The sequence below is a fragment of the Neophocaena asiaeorientalis genome, unplaced genomic scaffold (genome assembly GCF_003031525.2).
Source record: "Neophocaena asiaeorientalis asiaeorientalis breed wild unplaced genomic scaffold, Neophocaena_asiaeorientalis_V1.1 scaffold66, whole genome shotgun sequence".
Classification (NCBI taxonomy): domain Eukaryota; kingdom Metazoa; phylum Chordata; class Mammalia; order Artiodactyla; family Phocoenidae; genus Neophocaena; species Neophocaena asiaeorientalis.
The window spans coordinates 445927-467969 of NW_020172677.1; the positions used below are offsets into that span (position 1 = coordinate 445927).

A 22043-nucleotide genomic window follows, 5' to 3' on the forward strand; every position below is an offset into this window, starting at 1 on the left:
GAAGTATAGTTGATTTACAATGTTGTGTTAGTTTCAGGTGTACAGCAAAATGAATCAGTTATACATATACATATATCCACTCTTCTTTTTTTGATTCTTTTCCCATATAGGTCATTACAGAGTACTGAGTAGAGTTCCCTGTGCTATACAGCAGGTTCTTACTAGTTATCTATTTTATATATAGTAGTATGTATATGTCAATCCCAATCTCCCAATTTATCCCTCATCCCCCACCTCATTCCCTGGTACCCATAAGTTGGTTTTCTACATATGTGACTCTACTTCTGTTTTGTAAATAAGTTCATTTGTACCCTTTTTTTTTAAGATTCCACATATAAGTGATATATGATATTTGTCCACTTTATCTTTAGAGGATTTTGGAAACACACGTAAAAGCAATTAGCCTTGGGACAAAAGCAACACACTCCATTTTGCACACAGTCCTTTACTTTAACTTTGCTCTTGACTTTATCTCAGAGAAAGAGGGTATCATGAGATGCAGACACCCTTAATAAATAGGGATCCACACGATCGAGGGTGCTTGACCCTTCTTGTCCAAATGCAAGCATACCAGCTTGCCGTGCCTCACCAGGACTCTTGAGATGCTAAAGGGAAAAGCCAGAGAGGCTCCACATAGTAACACTTTCTCCTATCAGTGCTACTCTTCACACTTCAGCATCACGCAGAATATTTCTTTATTCCTCAGGGGAGCTCTCCCATCTCAAGAAGTCTGTGCCAGCCACTCAAAATCCAGTGCAGACCCAAAATTCAGACAGGTGGGAAACTGCTGTTATTCACGGTGGCTCTTAAGCTCATGAATAACAGCTTCTGTTGCTGGCGCCTCCCCAACTCCACCTATTTCCTCAGAATAATTAATCAAAAGAGGTTATTAAATCATACCAGGCTTCTTGTCCCCTTCTAAACATGCTTTAAAATAGAAAATTATCCATGCACTCTGGAACTTTTTTTTTTAAATCATGAAAACTGAGGCACCAAAAGAAAACTCATGGTCCTATTAAACTCAGCCAAAAGACAGAAATTCCTAGACTGTGATGGTATGAATTTTCTCAAATAATTTTTAATGACCATTATGAAACTCTTGGTAGCATTTAAGGAAGGCACAATAATTTTTGCAAACTGATGTAAATGTAGACCCACCTTCAGATGCTGCTGCTATCTTTTAAAGAGTTACAGAGCAAAGATATTATAACTAGAATTCTATTTATTCAATAAGGCCATCTTCCTGCCTCAACTAAACTGACTCAGTACAATCCCAATATTAAGGGTAGAGTCAAGTTATTTAGTAACATGGAGGAATATAAACTATTCTTTCAAAAACACCAATAATTTGTCATGAAGACAACTTGAAGCGTGGTGATTAGCAAGGATAAAATTCACAAAACCGTTTATGGATATGCATACCCTTAATGGCCTGGGCAGTTTCATGAGTGTTCTTAAAGTGAGCACAAAGATTTGAACCTCTTGACTCGCATGCTTTTGTGGGGTTTTCTCGGTCAAATGAATAGTGAACCATTTTTAGCAGTCACCTCAGGCCGCTTACCAGAAAAGGCTGAAACTTCCAAGAGATTCTTACAACCCTCCTCAAGGGCTCCCCACCCCAGGTGGAGAGTCACTGTTTAAATATGCTACCTTAGATTCTTCAGTTAAAATCATGCCCCAGGCCACTTGCCTTGTCTTCCTCCCACCAATGTAACCAAGCAAGTAGTCTGTCCCACTTGCCTAGGTGTCAGTTGTTTATTAACCTTTTTGATAGGTAATATTATTGAGCTTTTGCTACATTGAGCCAGGCATGTTTCTCAGGGATTTTCACATCTCATCTCATTTCTGCCTCTGACATAGACATAATTTTCTCATCTCAGTTTTAAAGATGAGGGGTCTGAGGTTTAGCAACATTAAGCTCAGGGCCCCCAGTCAAAAACTAGGAGGGGAAAGAGTTTAATCCTAACATCTGATCTAAGCCCTCTAATAGCAACGCTACACTCTACTCTCTCACATACCTGTCCACGGTACTAGTATCTCAGAGATTAGGTATAGAGTGGGCCTATCTGCCTAAGAAAGGGGGAACTTCTTCTTGTATATGTGACAGTTAAATTGATTCATTCATTCCACAAAATGTGTTGAACACCTGCTTGAATGATCCAGGCACTGTTTAGACCTTGAGAAACAGAGATGAAAAAATAAGACAAAAATCCCTGTCCCGTAGACCTTACATTCTAAAGGGGGAGTGGGAGGTGGGAATCAGGGAATAAATACACATAATATATAAACAAACACACATAGTGTATCAGATTTTAGAGAAGAATTAAGCAGATAAGGAGGATATGAGAACTTGAAATAGGAGGGCTATGCTTTTAAATCGGACAGTCAGAGATATCAAATAAATAGCCCATTAGCAGAGCGCAGTGTTATTTTGATTCTATATGCAGGCATTAGTAAATGTCATTTATAAATCAATGCCTGAAACAACAGGGTTTTTCCCATTGATGAAATGTTAAAACAGGCTGGCTTAACATTAGTCGTTTGGCTTTTATGCACAGGAAGTGTAGAATTAGTGATACTATTTAATAATATTTCATAAACTTGTATAGCACTTATTCTAAAAGAAAATGAATTTTACGTCCTAATTCAGAACTGAAGTATTTCCCAGCGGTGGGAATAGGGACCTCTAGGTAGGTCAGTGATTGAGAGAGGTTTGTGATAAACGTTCCTTTATCCAGGTACAGCGTCAGGCCTCTTCATTTTTGTAAGAGAAAGTCTGACAACCTCTATCTTTTCCCTTCTCAACTGGGAAAGAAGAGACAGTTGCCTTTTTAGGGACAGGATAAGAGAATTCCGTTTTTTCGATGGCAGCCGGAGTGGTTAAAGAGCAGATTGGGACAAACTGCCTGGATCAAATCCCAGTTTTACCCCTTGTAAGTTGTATATGGGTTCCCTCATTTGTAAAATGGAGATGATAGTACCTTCCTCACGATACTATTGTAGAGATTAAATGAGCTAATGTGTAAATGAAGCACTTAGAACAGCACTTGATGCATAGTAAGTAATGAGTGTTTTCTATTATTAGTTTCAAAAATACCTTTCGCCGTTCTAGCATTTGCTATGTCCCAAGACCTAGCATAAGCACTTGATCTACATCATCTCATGTTTCCACACAAAAACCCTGGGAGGCAGGTAAAATTTCTTTCACCATTTCCCTGAAGAGAAAACTGAGACTCAGAAGTAGTTTCAGTAGCGCCCAAAGTCTAACAATTGGTAAGTGGTGGGACCGGGGTACCAGCACAAAGTGACTGCTGTAAAAGAAGAGTCTTTGACGTTAGTAAATTAGGAGGGTTTGGTATAAAAACCAAAGGACTGGCTTGCTTAGGGACAGGAGGACCAACTACCAATCAACATGTAAATGCACCTTCTCCAACTGGCTCCTATACTGGTTTCTGAAATACTCCTGCCTTAATCACCCATGAAAGTGCATCATACCTTCTAGAAAAGTAGCTCCCAGGAGTAGCTCCCAGGATTATTGAAAGTACAGTGTTAACATTACATTTTTTTTTAAGGTCGTAAATCTCCCGTATCTTTTTTTTTTCTTATATATAACTATGTTCCCATATCTCTTCCCGCTTGCGTCTCCCTCCCTCCCACCCTCCCTATCCCACCCCTCCAGGCGGTCACAAAGCACCGAGCTGATCTCCCTGTGCTATGCGGCTGCTTCCCACTAGCTATCTACCTTACGTTTGGCAGTGTATATATGTCCATGGCTCTCTCTCGCTTTGTCACAGTTTACCCTTCCCCCTCCCCATATCCTCAAGTCTGTTCTCCAGTAAGTCTATGTCTTTATTCCTGTCTTACCCCTAGGTTCTTCATGAATTGTTTCCTTCATTTTTCTTTTTCATTAATTTCTGATCTGATTTTATGATTTCTTTCCTTCTGCTGACTTTGGGGTTTCTTTATTCTTCTTTCTCTAATTGCTTTAGGTGCAAGGTTAGGTTGTTTATTCGAGATGTTTCCTGTTTAGTAATTATTAAGAGGAAAAAAAAACAAAAACAACAACAACAAAAAAATGGATGGATAGAACCCTGGAACAAATGGTGGAAGCAAAGCTATACACACAGAAGCGTACACATACACACTCACAAAAGAAGGAAAAGGGGAAAAAATAATAAATCTTGCTCTCAAAGTCCACCTCCTTAATTTGGGATGATTCGTTGTCTAAAGGAGGGAAGGAAGGAAAGAAAGAACGAAGATAAAGTAAAATAAAATAAAGTTATTAAAATAAAAATTAATTATTAAGAGAAAAATTTTTTAAAAAAACGGACAGATAGAACCCTCGTACAAATGGTGGAAGCAAAGCTATACACACAGAAGCGTACACATACACACTCACAAAAGAAGGAAAAGGGGAAAAAATAATAAATCTTGCTCTCAAAGTCCACCTCCTTAATTTGGGATGATTCGTTGTCTATTCAACTGATTCGGAGGCTCTGGCTCACTCAGGCTGGGGGAGGAGGGAGGGGCCTGGAAGGCAGGCGAGCCTGCGGCTGCAGAGGCCAGCGTGACGTTGCACCAGCCTGAGGTGCGCCGTGCGTTCTCCAGGGGGAGTTGTCCCTGGATCCCGGGACCCTGGCAGCGGCTGGCTGTACAGGCTCCCCGGAAGGGGGTGTGGATAGTGACCTGTGCTCGCACACAGGCTTCTTGGTGGCGGCGGCAGCAGCCTTAGCGTCTCGTGTCTGTCTCTGGGGTCCGCAAGAGCAGACAAGCTTGTCGCACTGGTGAGTTCCAGTCGGCACCGATCCTCTGTTCAGGAATCTCTCTGCTTTGCCCTCTGCACCCCTGTGGCTGCGCTCTCCTCCACGGCGCTGAAGCTTTCCCCCTCCGCCACCCACAGTCTCCGCCCGCGAAGGGGCTTCCTAGTGTGTGGAAACCTTTCCTCCTTCACAGCTCCCTCCCACTGGTGCAGGTACCGTCCCTATCCTTTTGTCTCTGTTTATTCTTTTTTCTTTTGCCCTACCCAGGTACGTGGTGGTGGTGGGGGGGTTTCTTGCCTTTTGGGAGGTCTGAGGTCTTCTGCCAGAGTTCAGAGTTGTTCCACGTGTAGATGTATTTCTGGTGTATCTGTGGGGAGGAAGGTGATCTCCGCGTCTTACTCTTCTGCCATCTTCCCGAAAGTCCAACATTACATTTTTCAGGTGATGTTTTTTAGAGAGGTAATTCTAACCATGACTCTGTCATAAGAGAAATCAAATTTTAAATCAAAACTTTGGTTCACGAGCTAAAAGCCAGCATTATTTGGTTTATATTTCTCATAAGCTCTGTTGATAATGAAATGAAGAACTTGAAAAAAATTAGTCATAAAATACAACAATAGTTTGAAATACATTATATGCCATTTGTTGTTTTATTTAAAGTGTTCAACTCTTCAGTTGGTTGGCAAACTACAGTCATGGGCCAAATCCTGTTCAACTGCTTGTTTTTCTAAATAGTTTTAATGGAACAGAACCATGCCTGGTCATTTATGTGCTGTTTATGGCTCCTTTTGCATTACAATAGCCAGGTTAAGTAGTTGAGACAAAGACTATATGGCCCAAAAAAAGCTAAAATATTTACTATCTCGCCCTTTATAGTAAAAGATTGCTGACCCCTGAACTATTCCTATTTAAGAGTTTGTAAGGCTTCCCTGGTGGCGCAGTGGTTGAGAGTCCACTGCGTGCCCCAGCCCGGGAACATCCCAAATGCTGTGGAGCGGTTGGGCCCGTGAGCCATGGCCACAGAGCCTGCGCGTCCAGAGCCTGTGCTCCGCAATGGGAGAGGCCACAACAGTGAGAGGCCTGCGTACCACAAAAAAAAAAAAAAAAAAAAAAAAGAGAGTTTGTAAAAATATTATATACTTAGTACAGGCACTGGTAAATGACAGGTGTTCAAAAACAAATGATAAGTACATATTAAATAAATATGTTTGAATTCCACAAAATTACTCAAAACAGAAAAGTTCAAGCTTATCACAGGCAGGCTAAGTTAGCAGCTAGTATATCCCCTGCCTTCACTTGATTCTATATCTCCTAAAGAAAATGCTTTGCCTGTTACGTGGGAGGATCCTTGATTTAAATAGGCTCTAAAAATACAAATTTAAGATGCGGAGTGATATCTAGAAAAATAGTTTTCTACGGTCTCATGAGTGACAGAGAAGCCACAGATGACTAAATTTGACAGCAGCAGATAAGAACAGAACAAGAATGGCTATAAAGTGAGATTTATATCTTTTGGAGGTAAGCTTTGGTATATATTAACAGAGTACAGTCAACATCCAGTAATGGGAAATGAACTCAGAATAAATCATATTGAGTTAGCATCTCCTTAGCTCTTTACATTTCATAAGTTCTTCATAACAATATATCCAACAATTCTTTATTTCTACAGACTATTCCCCAGAAATTTTTCTTCAGCATAATTTCAGTCTGATCTATCATGACCCTTCTGGACACTGAATCTTTACACACTGATTTTAATTTTTAACTTCAAGCATTTTTTGATGCCAAACCTTGCCTCAGGGGCTAGAGATAAAAATGTGCACTACACGTTATTCCCACCATCAAGATCTTATGTACCAGGAAAGAGAACAGACCCAAAATAAGAATGACATTTGCAGTTAGGGCTGGAAGTATCAAACAACCACGTGGAATTCCACGGAGGTAGCAAAACTTAGAATAGCGTTAGTGAATTGTTTCTTCATTTGTACATTCATTTCTTTCCTGAACATTTATTGCACCTACTCGGTACCAGACCTTCACGTTGTTCCTTGCACGGAAGGTAGAACAGGGATCCTCAAGGAGGCCTCATCATTCTAAGGACAAAAAAGAGACTATAAACAAAGAACCAAATGAAGCAACAGGATCTCTTCAGAATGTGATCATCAGTACAGAAAAAATAAACAGGAAGAGATGAAAGGAACTTAGAGAAGGGTTTATACCCACCACTCTCTATTTTTAGAGAGTATTGTTTTCATGTCTTCCTCGCAATTAATCTTCAAACATATATTTTCCTATATTAAATGCAGACACCAAGGCTCCAGAAAGCTTTGAATGGTAATGACTAGTGAAGCTAAAATTTCAAACCAGATCTTCTAAGACCCATGTTTAACACATCAGAAAGTTAAATTCAGTGAAAATGCTGAATTTATGGCTTGCTGAAGGAAAGAAACGTATCTCCCCCATTTTTGGCTGTCTCTGTGGGTTCTTTTGGGACAGCTAGAAAATTAGCTCTGTAACTCCAGATGGACCCAAGCATGGTACGGGCTGTCTCTCCAGGGACAGACACAGGTAGAGAAGGAGTTGGCTGCCTCCCAAGTGCTCTCAGCCCCATGATAAGGGACTTTGTCCAAGACCTTTAGAAGCAAGACAACTAAATGCCCACTAAAAGTTTGGCAGCCCTGAGAGCTTTACTGCTATTTAGAGATTACCTCCCTTCCCCTCCATCATTCATATTCTACATCTTAAAATATTCTCATTGATTTCCCATCCCCTGGTGGGTGAGCAGCTGAGGGATCACTTGTCTGTATTACAGTCTACAGTGTCTCCCGTAAGAGGCCAGAGAAGCACAAGGGAGAGATGAGATTGGGAAATAGCTCCCTCAGAAAGGATCAGTATCTTCATAGATGTGTGATAGCCAGTAACCGGATTCCCAGCTCAGAGCCAGCCAAGATGCCTCATTCAGAATTTCTAAGGTCTCATTCCAATGAGAAAAATGATCAAAGGAACTAAACATACCCTAGGTACAAAGGTAAGGAAACCAAAGGAAGACTTATTAAGAGAAGCTTTTCCACATGCTTAGCCATTCTCCAATAATTTACCTGGAAGAGAGAACACTCAGAAAAGACTAAATAGGACATTCAGCCCACAGCAGATGAACTGCAGCATTGTTCCAGCGTGGCTCATGACAGAATTCAGACTGACATTTCATCTTCTAAATTGAGATGTTATTATAATTTGAATCCCAGGTGTGCCAGCTGAGTTCTTCCCTTCCCAGCATGTTTCCAAATATCCTCCTCCTGTGAACAAGAAAACATCCAAGCCACAGGAAGGAAGCCAGCCTTTCATCGTGCGCAGTAATCAGTCTCTGTAGCCAGTACCGAAACCTCCACCCTACAGTAGCTGCTAGTGTTGCAGCAAGTTTCGCATCTAATCCTCAAGTCCAGCTGCACATGTTACCTAGCACACGGCTGCTTTCTACTCTTAGCAGAAGAACTTGAAATCAGAAACATTCCAAAAATATGTTCTGTCCGGACTTAGTATTGCAGTATGAATGGGAATATCTTTGTTAGGTGCTGAGACATAAACACTGTGTTGAACTAAGAATGAGGCTTTCTTTTTTTTTTTTAACATCATCTCGGCCCTTTTTTTTAATTGGAGTAAAAATTGAAGTAATTACAATGTTGTGTTAGTTCTGGTGTACAGCAAAGTGATTTTGATAAATATATATATATTCTTTTTCATATTCTATTCCATTATGGTTTATTACAAGATATTGAATATAGTTCCCTGTGCTATACAGTAGAACCTTGTTGTTTATCTATGTTATATATAGTAGTTTATATCTGCTAATCCCAAACTCCTAATTTATCCCTCCCCACCCCTTCCCCCTTTGGTAACCATCAAATTTGCTTTTTATGTCGTGAGTCTATTTCTGTTTTGTCAATAAGTTCATTTGTATCATATTTTAGATTCCACATGTAAGTGGTACATATGGTGTTTGTCTTTCTCTGTCTGGCTTACTTCACTTAGTATGATAATCTCTAGGTCCATCCATGCTGCTGCAAATGGCATTATTTCATCTTTTTTATGGCTGATTAGTATTCCGTTGTGTATATATAGCACATCTTCTTTATCCAATCATCTGTCATTGGACATTTAGGTTGCTTCCATATCTTGGCTATTGTAAACAACGCTGCTATGATCAGTGGGTTGCATGTATCTTTTGGAATTAGAGTTTTCGTCTTTTCTGGGATTGCTGGATCATATGGTAACTCTATTTTTATTTTTTTGAGGAACCTCCGTACTGTTTTCCATAATGGCTTCACCAATTTACAATCCTACCAACAGTGTAGGAAGGTTCCCTTAAGAATTAGTTTTTCATCCTCCCTGCTCCCCTGCACATACAGCCTTCATCAATTCCAACCTTTAAGCAGCACGTTTTATGGGTTTGTTTTTTTCTTTTTGGTTTTGCAAACTTCAGGAAAAACGTATTTCTTCCCCAAATTCAAGGCATTATAGTAAGGAGGATAAGGAGACTTTGGAGTTAAATATACATGTTTATACATGTTTTTAAACTGTGGCTTTATTCCTTAACGTATGACATTTCTCAGCATCAGTCTTACCCTTCGTAAAATGCAGATAAAGTAGGGCTATCATGAAGAAACTGACAAGCACATTGTCTGATACATAGTAAGTATTTCATAAATCTTAATTCTCTTTCTCTCCTTCATCTACCAATTCCCATTGCTAGATTGGAATACCTTTCATTTTCATCCAGTTTTCTTCATTCTAGATTGAAACATGTTAAGAAATACTGCACAGTCCCCATCTAACACAGATTCTCAGAGATTCTCAGAAAGTGAGGCTTACAGCCGGCCACTCAGGGTCTCTCTCTCTTACCCTGAGAGGTGTTGGTATAATTTTACCCTGAACCCTAGCTCTACTAACTGGGACAGCTCAACATTCCATCACTTTTTCTAACTCTTCATGTGTCTGTGCCTCTGCCTGTCTTTGCTCTTGAAAGAAAGTACAAGCTTTGAGGGTTCATCCTACATCAGAGTTGGGTGCAGAGCTCTGCCCATTTCCCACAAGAAGTGACTCACGCTTGGTATTTTTGGTGACGCTCAGTGATTATTCTGGAGACCTGGACGTGTCACAACAGAAGGGTCACATCGTGTTCTGCACAGAAATATGCCAGCCTGTTACTTCAGCTCTCATCTGTGCTCTTGTATCTTACCAACAGCAGTGGCCACTTGTGGCTCTACTGGCACACGAAGCCCCCCCCGGGACACAGAGTCCAGGTTTCTGTCCCCACAATCGTCTCACTCAAGAAACAGCTCTGCTGGACAAGTCCACCTTCCTCAACACCCCTAGAATTGTGAAGAAATTTTTTTTCAATTTCACTGGATATACCACACTTACAAATTTATACTTGAAAAATCTTGTATCACCATTTTTTTCACTTAATCACTACTTCTCCTTCCTCAGCATCACCAAATACAACCACAGTTTCTCTACTGTGAACCTCTGCTAACATTTTTATGGACCTTTTTAATCAGACTAGAGCCCAGAAAACACTTCAGAATTCTTGCCAGAATGGCTATTCTGAGTAGAACATTTAGATATAGTACTTGACAGGTGGAGTCAAGAACCCATGCATTAGCATCCCTGTGTGGCTTCTTGTGAAGAAATCTATAAGTAATCCACAACACAGGATATGACAGTCCACAATCTCTCCACCATGAGTCACCACTCAGCCTTTATTCACTTTTATTATACTTTAACTGACTTTGAGTTGATTCCAAGGCCTTTTCTGGCCCCATCATTAATTTTTAAATCCCGTCAATGATCTCACACCAGGATATGAAGCACCCCACATTGATTAGAACTGTCTTTTTTAAACTGCCTGTGCAGATTCTAAGTGAGAACAAAGCAGAACAAGCTGAAAGTGGAAAATTCCAGAGCACCCCAATCAGTGTAGAAGCGTGGCTAAATTCAGATTTATATAATTGTCTAGTAAAGTTTTTCCTTCAATTGGCTCAACTGATGTAACAAAATGCAAGAGGACATCGATCACATTGATCATAGGCCATCTGAGAGCAAAATACTCCCGGTAACAGAACACTTTGCTAATATGTAACAATGCAGGAGAACGTGGATAGTCTCCAACCGGAGAATGTATCGTCACCCTTCAAGAAGTGGCATTAGAAGATTAAAGGCTAACTTTTATATCCATTAACCAACAAACTGTGTCCAGAAGGATGTACACTTCTGAAAATGGGGACATTCCAGTCAGAAGTGCAAGAACTAGAGCACTTCGCTAATTTAAAGAGCCCTGCACCCACACAGACCTCCACAATTACATTTTAACATTTGCAAAAAATAAGTATTTACTCAATAATAATTCAACTGTTAATTGAACACTTATTATATCACAGGCATGCATACAAAGGCCTTCTCCCAACCTGTGATGCAATCCTATAAAAGTTAGTTGTTCATTTACTTTGTTCATGAAGCCAAAAACAGAGCTTTAGCATTATAGAATGTGGGATCCAATACTGATAAAAGAGCCTCTTTACAAACTGAAGTTAGCCTAAGATGCTCTTGATGATCACTCATAAAAGTGGTAAGAGTCCGCCTGCTGATGCAGAGGACACGGGTTCGTGCCCCAGTCCAGGAGGATCCCACATGCCGCAGAGCGGCTGGGCCCGTGAGCTGTGGCCACTGAGCCTGCGCAAAAAAAAAGTGGTAAATATTCTTTGAGTACATTTACTGACGTGGTTGTCACTTCCTGTAATATGGCTTTGCCTTTTTAGTTCTAAGAAAGCTTTTTCAGATTGCCCTGAAATTTAGATATTCTGCCCCTAAATGACAGCCAAAGGTTTGCATGGACCTTGGTACATTTTATTAAGTAATTTTCGTCTGGCTATTCTTTTTAAATCTTCTATAAATTCAGTTTTTAAATTGACAGTACCCCTAAAAAAGGATTTAATTATTTGCTTTCTTCTCAAAGTGATACCTCTATATCTTTCTATAACTCCATGTCTTCAACAATATTTCAGTTATAATGAACTTTATTTTTTTTAATTTTATTTTATTTTTGGCTTCATTGGGTCTTTGTTGCTGCGTGCGGGCTTTCTCTAATTGCAGCGAGCAGGGGCTACTCTTCATTGCAGTGTGTGGGCTTCTCATTTTGGTGGCTTCTCTTGTTGCAGAGCACTGGCTCTAGGCACGCGGGCTTCAGTAGTTGTGGCATGTAGGCTCAGTAATTGTGGCTCATGGGCTCTAAGCACAGGCTCAGTAGTTGTGGCGCTCGGGCTTAGTTGCTCTGCGGCATGTGGGATCTTCCCGGACCAGGGCTCGAACCGTGTCCCCTGCACTGGCAGGCGGATTCTTGACCACTGTGCCACCAGGGAAGCCCTATAATGAACTTTAAAAAATAAATAATAGTTGGTCTGGAAACCAGGGTCCTGGGTCTAGAGATGCACTGTGTTCTTAGATAGCCACAGGAAATTAATATAAATTCTAGTAATGTCTTCAACACTTCAAGAAACTTCATCACCTCTATGAATGCAGCAATTAAGATGATTACCAACAATCACTGTGATTGGGAACTGAATCTCTTCCTATAGTTCATCAGCATCTTGAGGGATACATATGCTCCCGGTGTTATCTCCCTTTGCCTGGCCTTATAATCCCCAAATAACAAAATCCTATTATGTGAAAAAGATCACAAACATGTCTGAATATTGTGTTACTATTAATAATATATAAGTTCGATTTTCTCAGAATGTTCAAACCGGAGAGACTTTTGAGAGGAATCCAGATTGTGCATTTACTGGCTCGGAATATAAGGTTCAGACATAAGTCATGTGACCTGCCCAGTCTCCTCAGAACTCAGAGGTGGGTTGTGAAACCAAGATGCTGGACACCAATTCCAGCTCCTTCTATGCCCACTGCACTTTGTCCCTCACTAACACACAGAAGGACTATGCCACAGCATTTATCTCCCTGGGGAGAATGTCCAGATAACAGCAGGGCCCATGACCAGGCAGAGGGTTTTTTTCTGAATCATACATAGAATCAAAAATCAATTTTTTTTTCTGAATCAGTACAAGAATTCCAACTAAATTTCCCAGAGTACTGAGGTATCAACCATTCTCCATGACCTCCTAGGCAGACTAATAAACCAATCTCTGATAATTAATCAAAATGTCCTCAGATTCTATGTAAGCAGATCCTCATAAATGGCATACTATTAATTGAGCTGTAACCCAAAAAAGAAGTTTCCATTTTATTTTTTTATTCCATTTTATTTTTTATTCTATTTTATTACTTTCACATTTTAAATTTTGTTTGTTTTTTCCCTAGGAAATTGGTATGAAGGATTCCTATCTGCCTTGATATGACAATTTTCTTCTCCCTAATCAGTACTTTCTAAATGCAACGCTCCAATTTGGGGCAAAAAATCATATGTGATTCCAGGGCTACCAATGATTCCTGCCGATAATGTTATCCTTTCCAAATACTTCAAAAACATTTTTTTATCGGAGTATAGTTGATTCATAATGTTGTGTTAGTTTCTGCTGTACAGCAAAGTGAATCAGTTATACATATACATATATCCACTCTTTTTTACATTCTTTTCCCATATAGGTCATTACCGAGTACTGAGTTCACTGTGCTATACAGTAGGTCCTTATTAATTATCTATTTTATATATAGTAGTGTGTATATGTCAATCCCAATCTCCCAATTTATCCCTCCCCCCCACATCCCCCCAGTAACCATGTTTGTTTGTTTTTTACATCTATGACTCTGTTTCTGTTTTATAAATAATTTCATTTGTACCATTTTTTTTAGATTCCACATATAAGTGATATCATGTATTTGTCTTTCTGTGTCTGACTTACTTCACTCAGTATGACAATATCTAGGTCCATCCATGTTGCTGCAAATGGCATTATTTCATTCTTTCTTATGACTGAGTAATATTCCATTGCATATATGTTACAGCAAATTTGAAGGCTTCAGCTTACCATATATGTTGATTTTTGTAATTATCTAGAAAGAAAACTAGACTTAGAGTTGGCAGACCTTAGTTTAATAACTAGCTTTGCTATTTATATGTGAGCTGTATGATCTTATTTCTCTGCTTCTCTGAGCTGTTTCCATTCATCAATGAGATGGGAATAATAACACCTGTCCTACAGATCTCACTGGGACATGAACAGAAAATGGTTTAAGGACAGTGAAAGTACTTTGTTAACTCCAAGGAATTAAACAATTAACTGCTATCAGGACTCCATTCAGGATTCAGGGTATTGACAAGAAAGTGGCATTTTCTCCCACATTATCTTGATTGCTTAGATCAAGTGTGGCTAAGAACAAAAAAAGAAAAGAAAAGAAAAGCAGATATTGGAAAAGTAATTTTGTGTCTACACTTGAGAAGAGGCCAACCACACCACTTGGGCACTGGACTCTGTTCCCTATTCAAGAACATAGTTCTTCCAATTGTCTTCTTTCTCTTTCTCCTGGATCGTAGGATTTCCCCTGTCTATGGGGATTGTTCCCTAAGCAAACAAACATGCTGTGATGTCTCTTATCTTTAGAAAAATAGACTCTTCATCACCCTCTGGCAGCCCTTCTGCTTTTCTACTGCTTTTCCCAGAAAAAACTCTAAAGATATGTTTATAATCACTATCCACTTTTCCCATCTTCTCTTGAGCCCACTCTAAACAGGCTTGCCTGATAAATTAAAGTTTTTATTTTTATTTGTATAAATAAATAATCCTTTTCTCCAAAACTACTCATTTCCTCTTATTCATGCTATTCTGTCTTGTAGGTGTTCTCCAAGTTACAAGAGTAGCCTAAGAGGGTTGTCCCAACTATTTTAGTTTTGTCTTTTACTCTTTATCTTTCTTGAGTCCTGATCTGTAAAATCAGTTAGTACTTTTTACTAGGCATCATTGTAATAATTATCAGAATTATTTCAGAATTACATCAAATGTTAAATGTTTAATATTCTTGAATACTTTGTAACTTAAAAAGCAATATGCAACCTGGCAATTCCACTCTTACTTATAGACCCAAGAAAAATAAAAACATACACGCACACAAAAACTTGTACACCAATGTTCATAACAGTATTAATCATTATAGGCAAAAAGTGGAAACCACCCAAATGAGTGGATAAATAAAATGTGGTATATACATAGGATGGAATGTTATTCAGCAATTAAAAGAAATGAAGTACTGATATAAGCCGCAATATGGATGAACGTTAAAAACATTACACTAAGTGAAAGACACTAGTCATACACAAAAGACTGCATGATTCCAATTATATGAGATATTCAGATAGGCAAATCTATGGAAGCATAAAGTACATTAGTGGTTGCCTAGGGCTGGGGAAGGTGAACAGTGACTGCTCATGGGTATAGGGTTTCTATTCAGGATGATGAAAATGTCCTAAAATTAGATTGTGGTAATGGTCGCACAGCTCTGTGGATATACTAAAAACACCTGAATTGAACACTTTAAGTGGGTGAACTTAATTATATGTAAATTGTGTCTCAATAAAGCAATGTACGAGGTTAACATCATTAGTCATAAGTCAAGTTGATAGCCTGCGCCCCGATATGTTGTGTTGAAAATGGCAGTTCACCTCTGTGACCTTCCTCCAAAAAATCCATTGCTTCATTGTAACCATGAGGAAAACATCATCCAAACTCAAGTTGAAAGACATTCTATAAAATGCCTAACCAGTTCTCCTCAAAACTATCAAGACCATCAAACATAAGGAAAGTTAGAGAAGCTGTCACAGCCCAGAGGAAGCTGAGACGATGTAATGACTAAATATAATGTGGTATCCTGGATAGGATCCTGGAACAGAAAAAGGGCACTAGAGAAAAACCAATGAAATCTGAATAAAGCATGGAGTTAACTAATTCTGTGTAAGAATAGTCATTAATTGTGACAAAGAAATGCGCCATACTAGTGTAAGGTCTTAGTGATAGGGAGACTTTGGTGCAGGGTATTTGGAAACTCTCTGTATTGACTTTGCAACTTTTCTATAAGTCTAACACTATCTTTTTAAAGGTTATATACAAACGTTAGCTAATAGTTTTAGAACTTGTAGTAAAAGTCATAGTACTAGTACTAGAGATAGTAGTTAGTAAAACGAGCTTCCTCAGCATCCTAGAATAGAGAAACTAGTTCGCCTCTGGTTTTTCATAGACAGCACACATATGCAAAGTTGAGCTTGTGTCCACTCAGGGCAATGTAATCTCAACCTTCAGATAGACATCTCAACAGTCAGGTAGACATCTGCCCAGTTCATGTATTTTTAAAAAAAAATTTTAAAGGAAGAAAAGAAATCCTTGAATAGGGTCTTTATCTAGAGATTTTATAGATTACAAAACGATGTTTTGAGGACTGAATTAAACTCTCTTGTGAGAACGATATGGCACTTATTCCACATAATTAAATATCATAAAGAGTAAGATATATATAGTAGGGCTTGATTCTAAAGTTTCCAGCTGATCCTCACGAAAAAGTTAACCCTTCACCATGGTGGCCAAGGACGGGGCCTGCCCACCTTAGACCCTCCTGTTCCCACCCTGCTCTTCTCAGCCATCCCTGTAAGCAGTTTCTCCAGCTGAACACTATGTTTTAATCAACTGATTTTTATGACCTCTTTTCCTTGCCCTCAATATACTCTGCAAAAATGGCTGCCTACTTCTTCGCTGACTTTCTAGCTCCATGGAGCTGACCCTTTTAGGACTCAACACTCTACATCCCCTTCGGCAGCTGCATCTCCCCTTCTGTCCTAGCAGAAGGAATGCCAAGCACCCCACAGAAAGTGATGGATTTTGTTATGATTTCCACAAGCTTCCTAGAGGAGAGAGATCGCTCCACTTCTTTCCACGGTCTGCAGTTAGAACTTGCACACTAAATTACTTCTAGTCTTCATGCTATGCCCCACTATCTCATGCCTCCAGATTGTCACACACACCCAGTCTCTGCAGTAACACTTGTCCTGCCTCTCCTTATCTTCAGACTTTGGCTTAACTACCACTGAGACCAAATCCTCACTCACCAATCCTCAACCTCAAGTCCAGATCGGGAACTCTCATAGAACCAAAACTTTCCCCTGTCTTAGCATTTGTCACATTGTATCAGATTATAAGATACGTGAAGCTATTGGCAATGTGTCTCTGGGTCACTGTCGAATCCTCAACAGCCAGGACATTGACTGGTACACAGTAGGAATGCCATTGAATCTCCTAGAGTAAATGAGTAAAGTAATTCCTTCCCAATCAAAAATATATGGAGATATATATATATATATATATATATATATGGAATCAATATACCATATATATATATGGTAAGATTTTTTTCCCCTGAAGATTGTTTCATGCTGTTTCTCAAAGACCTTTAGGTCCTGGGGCAGAGGCGTCTGTAAATAAGCAATCTTTCAACCCATTGTGTATCCCATGCACTTCCCCAGTAAAAATGTCAACGCCTAAAAACAGTGGCCCAACAATATTTTCAAATTTGCATTTTTGTCACTTATTTGGAACCACAACAGAAATAAAACTTCAGCAACCAACAGTGAAATTAATTGGGTATGGAAGACAATCTCTAGGACATTTCCTTTCTAGGTATTTGCTCCTGTATTAAGAACTATTAAAATCCAAGCTATGGCTACACCAAAAACTTGGGAACATGTTAGAAAGTGATTAAGCTCAATCAAAGATATTTGGAATTAACTAAAAATACTTATGAGTGAGATTGAATGTATTCTCTATTATCCCACTGGAGACATATGTTCCTCCGGGACAGTCTTAGAAACATCACTGCATTTGTTTTATTTTAACACCTCCTTAACATTTTAAAAATGTATATTTCAAACAAAAAGCTGAAGTATATTAAGGACTCATTTTACTAATTAACCAATCTCTATTTAAAAGGGATTTTTAATATTAAAAAATTAAGTGTTTGCAAAAATCCTCTAACAATATGTTGGAGTATTAAAAACTCAGAAAAGGGGGGCTTCCCTGGTGGCGCAGTGGTTGAGAGTCCGCCTGCCGATGCAGGGGACGCGGGTTCGTGCCCCGGTCCGGGAAGATCCCACGTGCCGCAGAGCGGCTGGGCCCGTGAGCCATGGCCGCTGAGCCTGCGCGTCCAGAGCCTGTGCTCCGCAGTGGGAGAAGCCACAGCAGTGAGAGGCCCAACTCAGAAAAGGAATACTCGAGGAATGGTGTCTCCTCCAGGATGGAGTATGGAATGAATAGGGGGCAGCTCCAAGGGAACCAGGTTCATGAAGCCTCCCCTTCCCTGCAGGTGGAGTAAGTTAATCCTTCCTCAGAACCCTGGACTCATGTATATCACAAGGCACATATCACAGTCTGCTTATTTTTAATGTATAAAGTCAGTGACTTCACAATGCATTGATATAAGCAACATGAAAAGAGGAGAGAGCCTTACTGTTCGAATCCCCAACATCTAGAAAAGTCCCTAGGATATGGCAAGTGCTTAATCAATGTTCACTGAATGAAAAAAAAAACAGAAAAGGATCATGATTACATATTTTGAACTAATACTTTCCATGCCTGAATTTATTCAACATTAATTGAGGGCTATCTTATGTCACATACTGTATTAAATACCTGAGGAAAGAGAAATGAATAAACTTTACTCATGTCCTGAAGAAGCTCACCATCTATTGGACAGGTGGACAAATATAACTCATTGCAATTAAAAGTTTGGGGAGTGATGCCAATGTATGCATGGGGGCCTGTGGAAGCGCATGGCAGAGATACTAACCTAGAAACAGATTGCTTTTCTTTGAGACAATGAAAGTTGCCCCCTTACATGAATTAAAAAGAGGTAGGTAGATATTATATGTGAAGTCAGTGTTTCATCTTAAAATAGTAGGGAAAAATAAACAGATAAAATTCAACCTTTAAGTTCAGAAATTAAGCAGCAATAAGTACGTTGAAATTATACTTAGAAGAGATTAAATGTTTTTGGCAACCATGTGGGAGTAACATGGTAGAAATATCATTAATGAAAATGCAAAAGACTTTCACAGGGAGAGCAAAGTATAAAGGAAAGAGCATGGGCTTTGGCTTAAGCAGACTTAGCTCGAATCATGGCTGTCACTTACTAGCCATGTGTCTTTAGACAAATCACATATACTCTCTAAACCTCAATTTCTTCATAGGCAAAAGAGAACCAATACTAGCTTACACACGGAGTTATTATTAAAAGCATTAAATAAGATTATGTTTACATATCTTTATGATGGGCCATTTATAAAGACTCAAATGTGATGCTAGCAATCCAATTGTAAATCAAACCAGGGGCTCAAATATAAGATGCTTAGTCCTTGGCAAGGAGTGAGAGGATATTGGTAAGTGTGAAGCAGTGACCTGATATCAGAGAACCTGGAGTACCGGGCGGTGGAAACAGGCAGGGATGTGAGTGATGATGATGACGATGAAGATGATAATTACTATGGCTCCTTCCAAAGCTCAGAGTATTTATCACTGAATTAAGCCTTTAGTTTCCTAGCATCAATTAAAGTATTTACTCATAATTTTAAAAGTCAGCTTTGAAAAAGCAGGCTTCCATTAACCTCTTGTCTGAATAGATCCTCTTTATCTCTGAAAGAAGTCAAGAATCTCTGAAATGTTTTACTTGGTATTAAATGAACCAATGTGAAAGTCATATCTTCCCACTGAACAACTTCCCTACCCCAGTAAGCCAAATATAGAATGTAATTATCCTACACGCGGTGAGTCAGAAGGACAGTGAACAGTGGTCACTCAGGGAACGGTGAGTGAGGTAGAGCTGGAGGGCGTGGGGCACATTCTTAGAGGGTAGGAAGGACTTCAAGAAAGTGATCAAATGGCCCTGGAAGCAGAGGAAACACAGTAGCTTGAGAGTAGGTGTATAGATAGCTCATAGGTGCCATTGCAAAGAAGTTGTAGGAGTTGTTCAAAAAAAGATAGTAGTGGTTCAAAAAACGATAAAGGCTATGTGTGTCCCTAAGTGAGAAGTCTTACAGCAAATGATATGAGCCACAGAAGAAGGCAGTTACTATAGAATAACAGCAAGAGGGTAGCATTACCCCCACGATGTGGGATTCATGGGGCGTTCCTGGGGTGGACAAGATATAGTTAAGGGTAGGACAGAGCCCCAGTATCAGAAGGAGTGCCAGGAGGGGAACGGAAGGTATTCTAACACAGGAGAGCAAGATGGATTCTATTATCAGGATTAAGTACAAGGAGCTGAATTTATAGTAGATACTAATGACAGAGTGGGTATCTAGCTGTGGAATCCTTATTTCTACACTAAAGAACTTTTAAAAGCCCTGTGTAAAAGCAGGATCTCTCTCAATGCCAGAACAAGATAGAGGCTGGTGGAGAGGGCTTTAGGAAAACAGCTGAGAGGTTGGGAAGGATGAAAGAGGAAGCATCAGTTCCTTCTATTTGTGGTAGTTTTCAAGTTCAGAACATCTAGAAAGTCTGGGCTGAGGAAGCTGAAATTTGTCAAACTCTGTAAGAGACTATAGATATCTAAAAACTTATTTTAAAATATGTAAAGTGTTGCTGTTGAAGGAAAGGTGAGTAAAGATGGGATTAGACCCTAGGTGTCCTAGTGTTCACAGCAGACACTTTTGGTGCCCTGGGTCACATCCTCTGAGACAGACTGTGGTTTCAGCCATGATTTCATGGCTATTGTGGATGGTTCCTGCTTGCTGAGAACACTGCACTACAGGTATCCAATGTCCCCTGACTGTCTCTTCTCTTCTCCGCCTCAAGGTTCTGTCTAAAGCCCCTAGGAGTTTCCAGGTAGGTGAAACTTGAAAGTACCGTGCATTTAAAGCCCCTAAGGCACCTCTCAACAAAGGGGAGATGGCAGCCAGTAGATAAATGCCTCAGCTTCCCTGTCTCTGGACAGATGATCCCAAAACACATTACTTGATCCACAGTTGCCCGCAGTAGGAGTTGTCTCAAAAACACACCGTATTTTGGCTTTTCCTCCCCTGTCACACTCTCTTCTATGCCTTTAATCCTGCTTCCTGGGTTCATCTCCCAAATACTGTAAACTGCCTACACTTAAGTCCTTGTCTCAGACTACATATTGGGAACTAAATGCTGGAGGAGGGCAGAGGCGGAGTCGTTTTATTTTCACGTTTCGGTTCTGTTTTATTTTAATTTGTGTTTGCTTTGCATTTCTGTTTCTCCACAGGTCACCAAGATGCTGGCAGTGGTTGTCATTCTGTTTGCCCTTTTATGGATGCCCTACAGAACTCTTGTGGTTGTCAACTCATTTCTTTCCAGCCCTTTCCAAGAAAATTGGTTCTTGCTCTTTTGCAGAATTTGCATTTATCTCAACAGTGCCATCAACCCAGTGATTTACAATCTCATGTCCCAGAAATTCCGTGCAGCCTTCAGAAAGCTCTGCAACTGTAAGCAGAAGCCCGTGGAGAAACCGGCTAGCTACAGCGTGGCCCTCCATTACAGCGTCATCAAGGAGTCAGATCATTTCAGCACAGAGCTTGATGACGTCACTGTCACTGACACTTACTTGTCTGCCACGAAAGTGTCTTTTGATGACACCTGCTTGGCTTCTGAAATAACCATTAGCCAAAGTTGATTCATGAAGTAGAAGAAAATGGATGATAAAGAACGTGAGAATCTGTGCAGTTATCAACCCAAGAGAGGAAACAGCCAATACTGGTATGTGATGACAGAGCGGATAAAGTCCTCGCCAGTGCTCTAACACTACTGCCCCAAGACACTCTGACCCATTAGAATGACTCACAGCTTCCTTCTCGTATCAAGAAAATGTATATCATAGAAAAACTGAGCAGGTCTGTGAAAAACCCAAATGGTGGAAACTTTCCATTTAATTGGAGACTTTATTTTCTGGGGCTGTGAAGTTTAGATAAAATCTAGACATCAGTTTACCTTATTCAAAATAATTTTATCAAATGTATTTTCTCACCCCTCCCAAATTATTTATACATGTGGTAATTTGGCAACATGAAGATGTTTAATGTGTTCATTTAGCATTTCATTTTAATAAAGTACAGTGCTACTTTCATGAATATTTGAAACTACAGGGGGAAATAGAAAAAAAATTTGAGGAGTAAAAATGAGATTTCAGACAAATATATTCACCATATGAAAAAAAAGTCATAAGGCTTATAAAATTCTGAGTTGATTTTTATATCTTACAAAGTGTAGATGGTGAGTCACCATT

At 39.6% G+C, this 22043-nt stretch overlaps 1 protein-coding gene across 1 annotated transcript in view; it reads left to right on the forward strand.

Moving 5' to 3' along the window:
- The window catches only part of TRHR (thyrotropin releasing hormone receptor), a 49894-nt gene extending 28232 nt beyond the window's left edge, over positions 1–21662 (forward strand). Inside the window, exon 3 of the mRNA XM_024739727.1 lies at positions 21027–21662. Within this exon, the coding sequence (XP_024595495.1) occupies positions 21027–21434 (408 nt within the window). The 3' untranslated portion in view covers positions 21435–21662. The remainder of the gene's footprint in view (positions 1–21026) is intronic.
- The last annotated feature ends 381 nt before the right edge of the window (positions 21663–22043 follow it).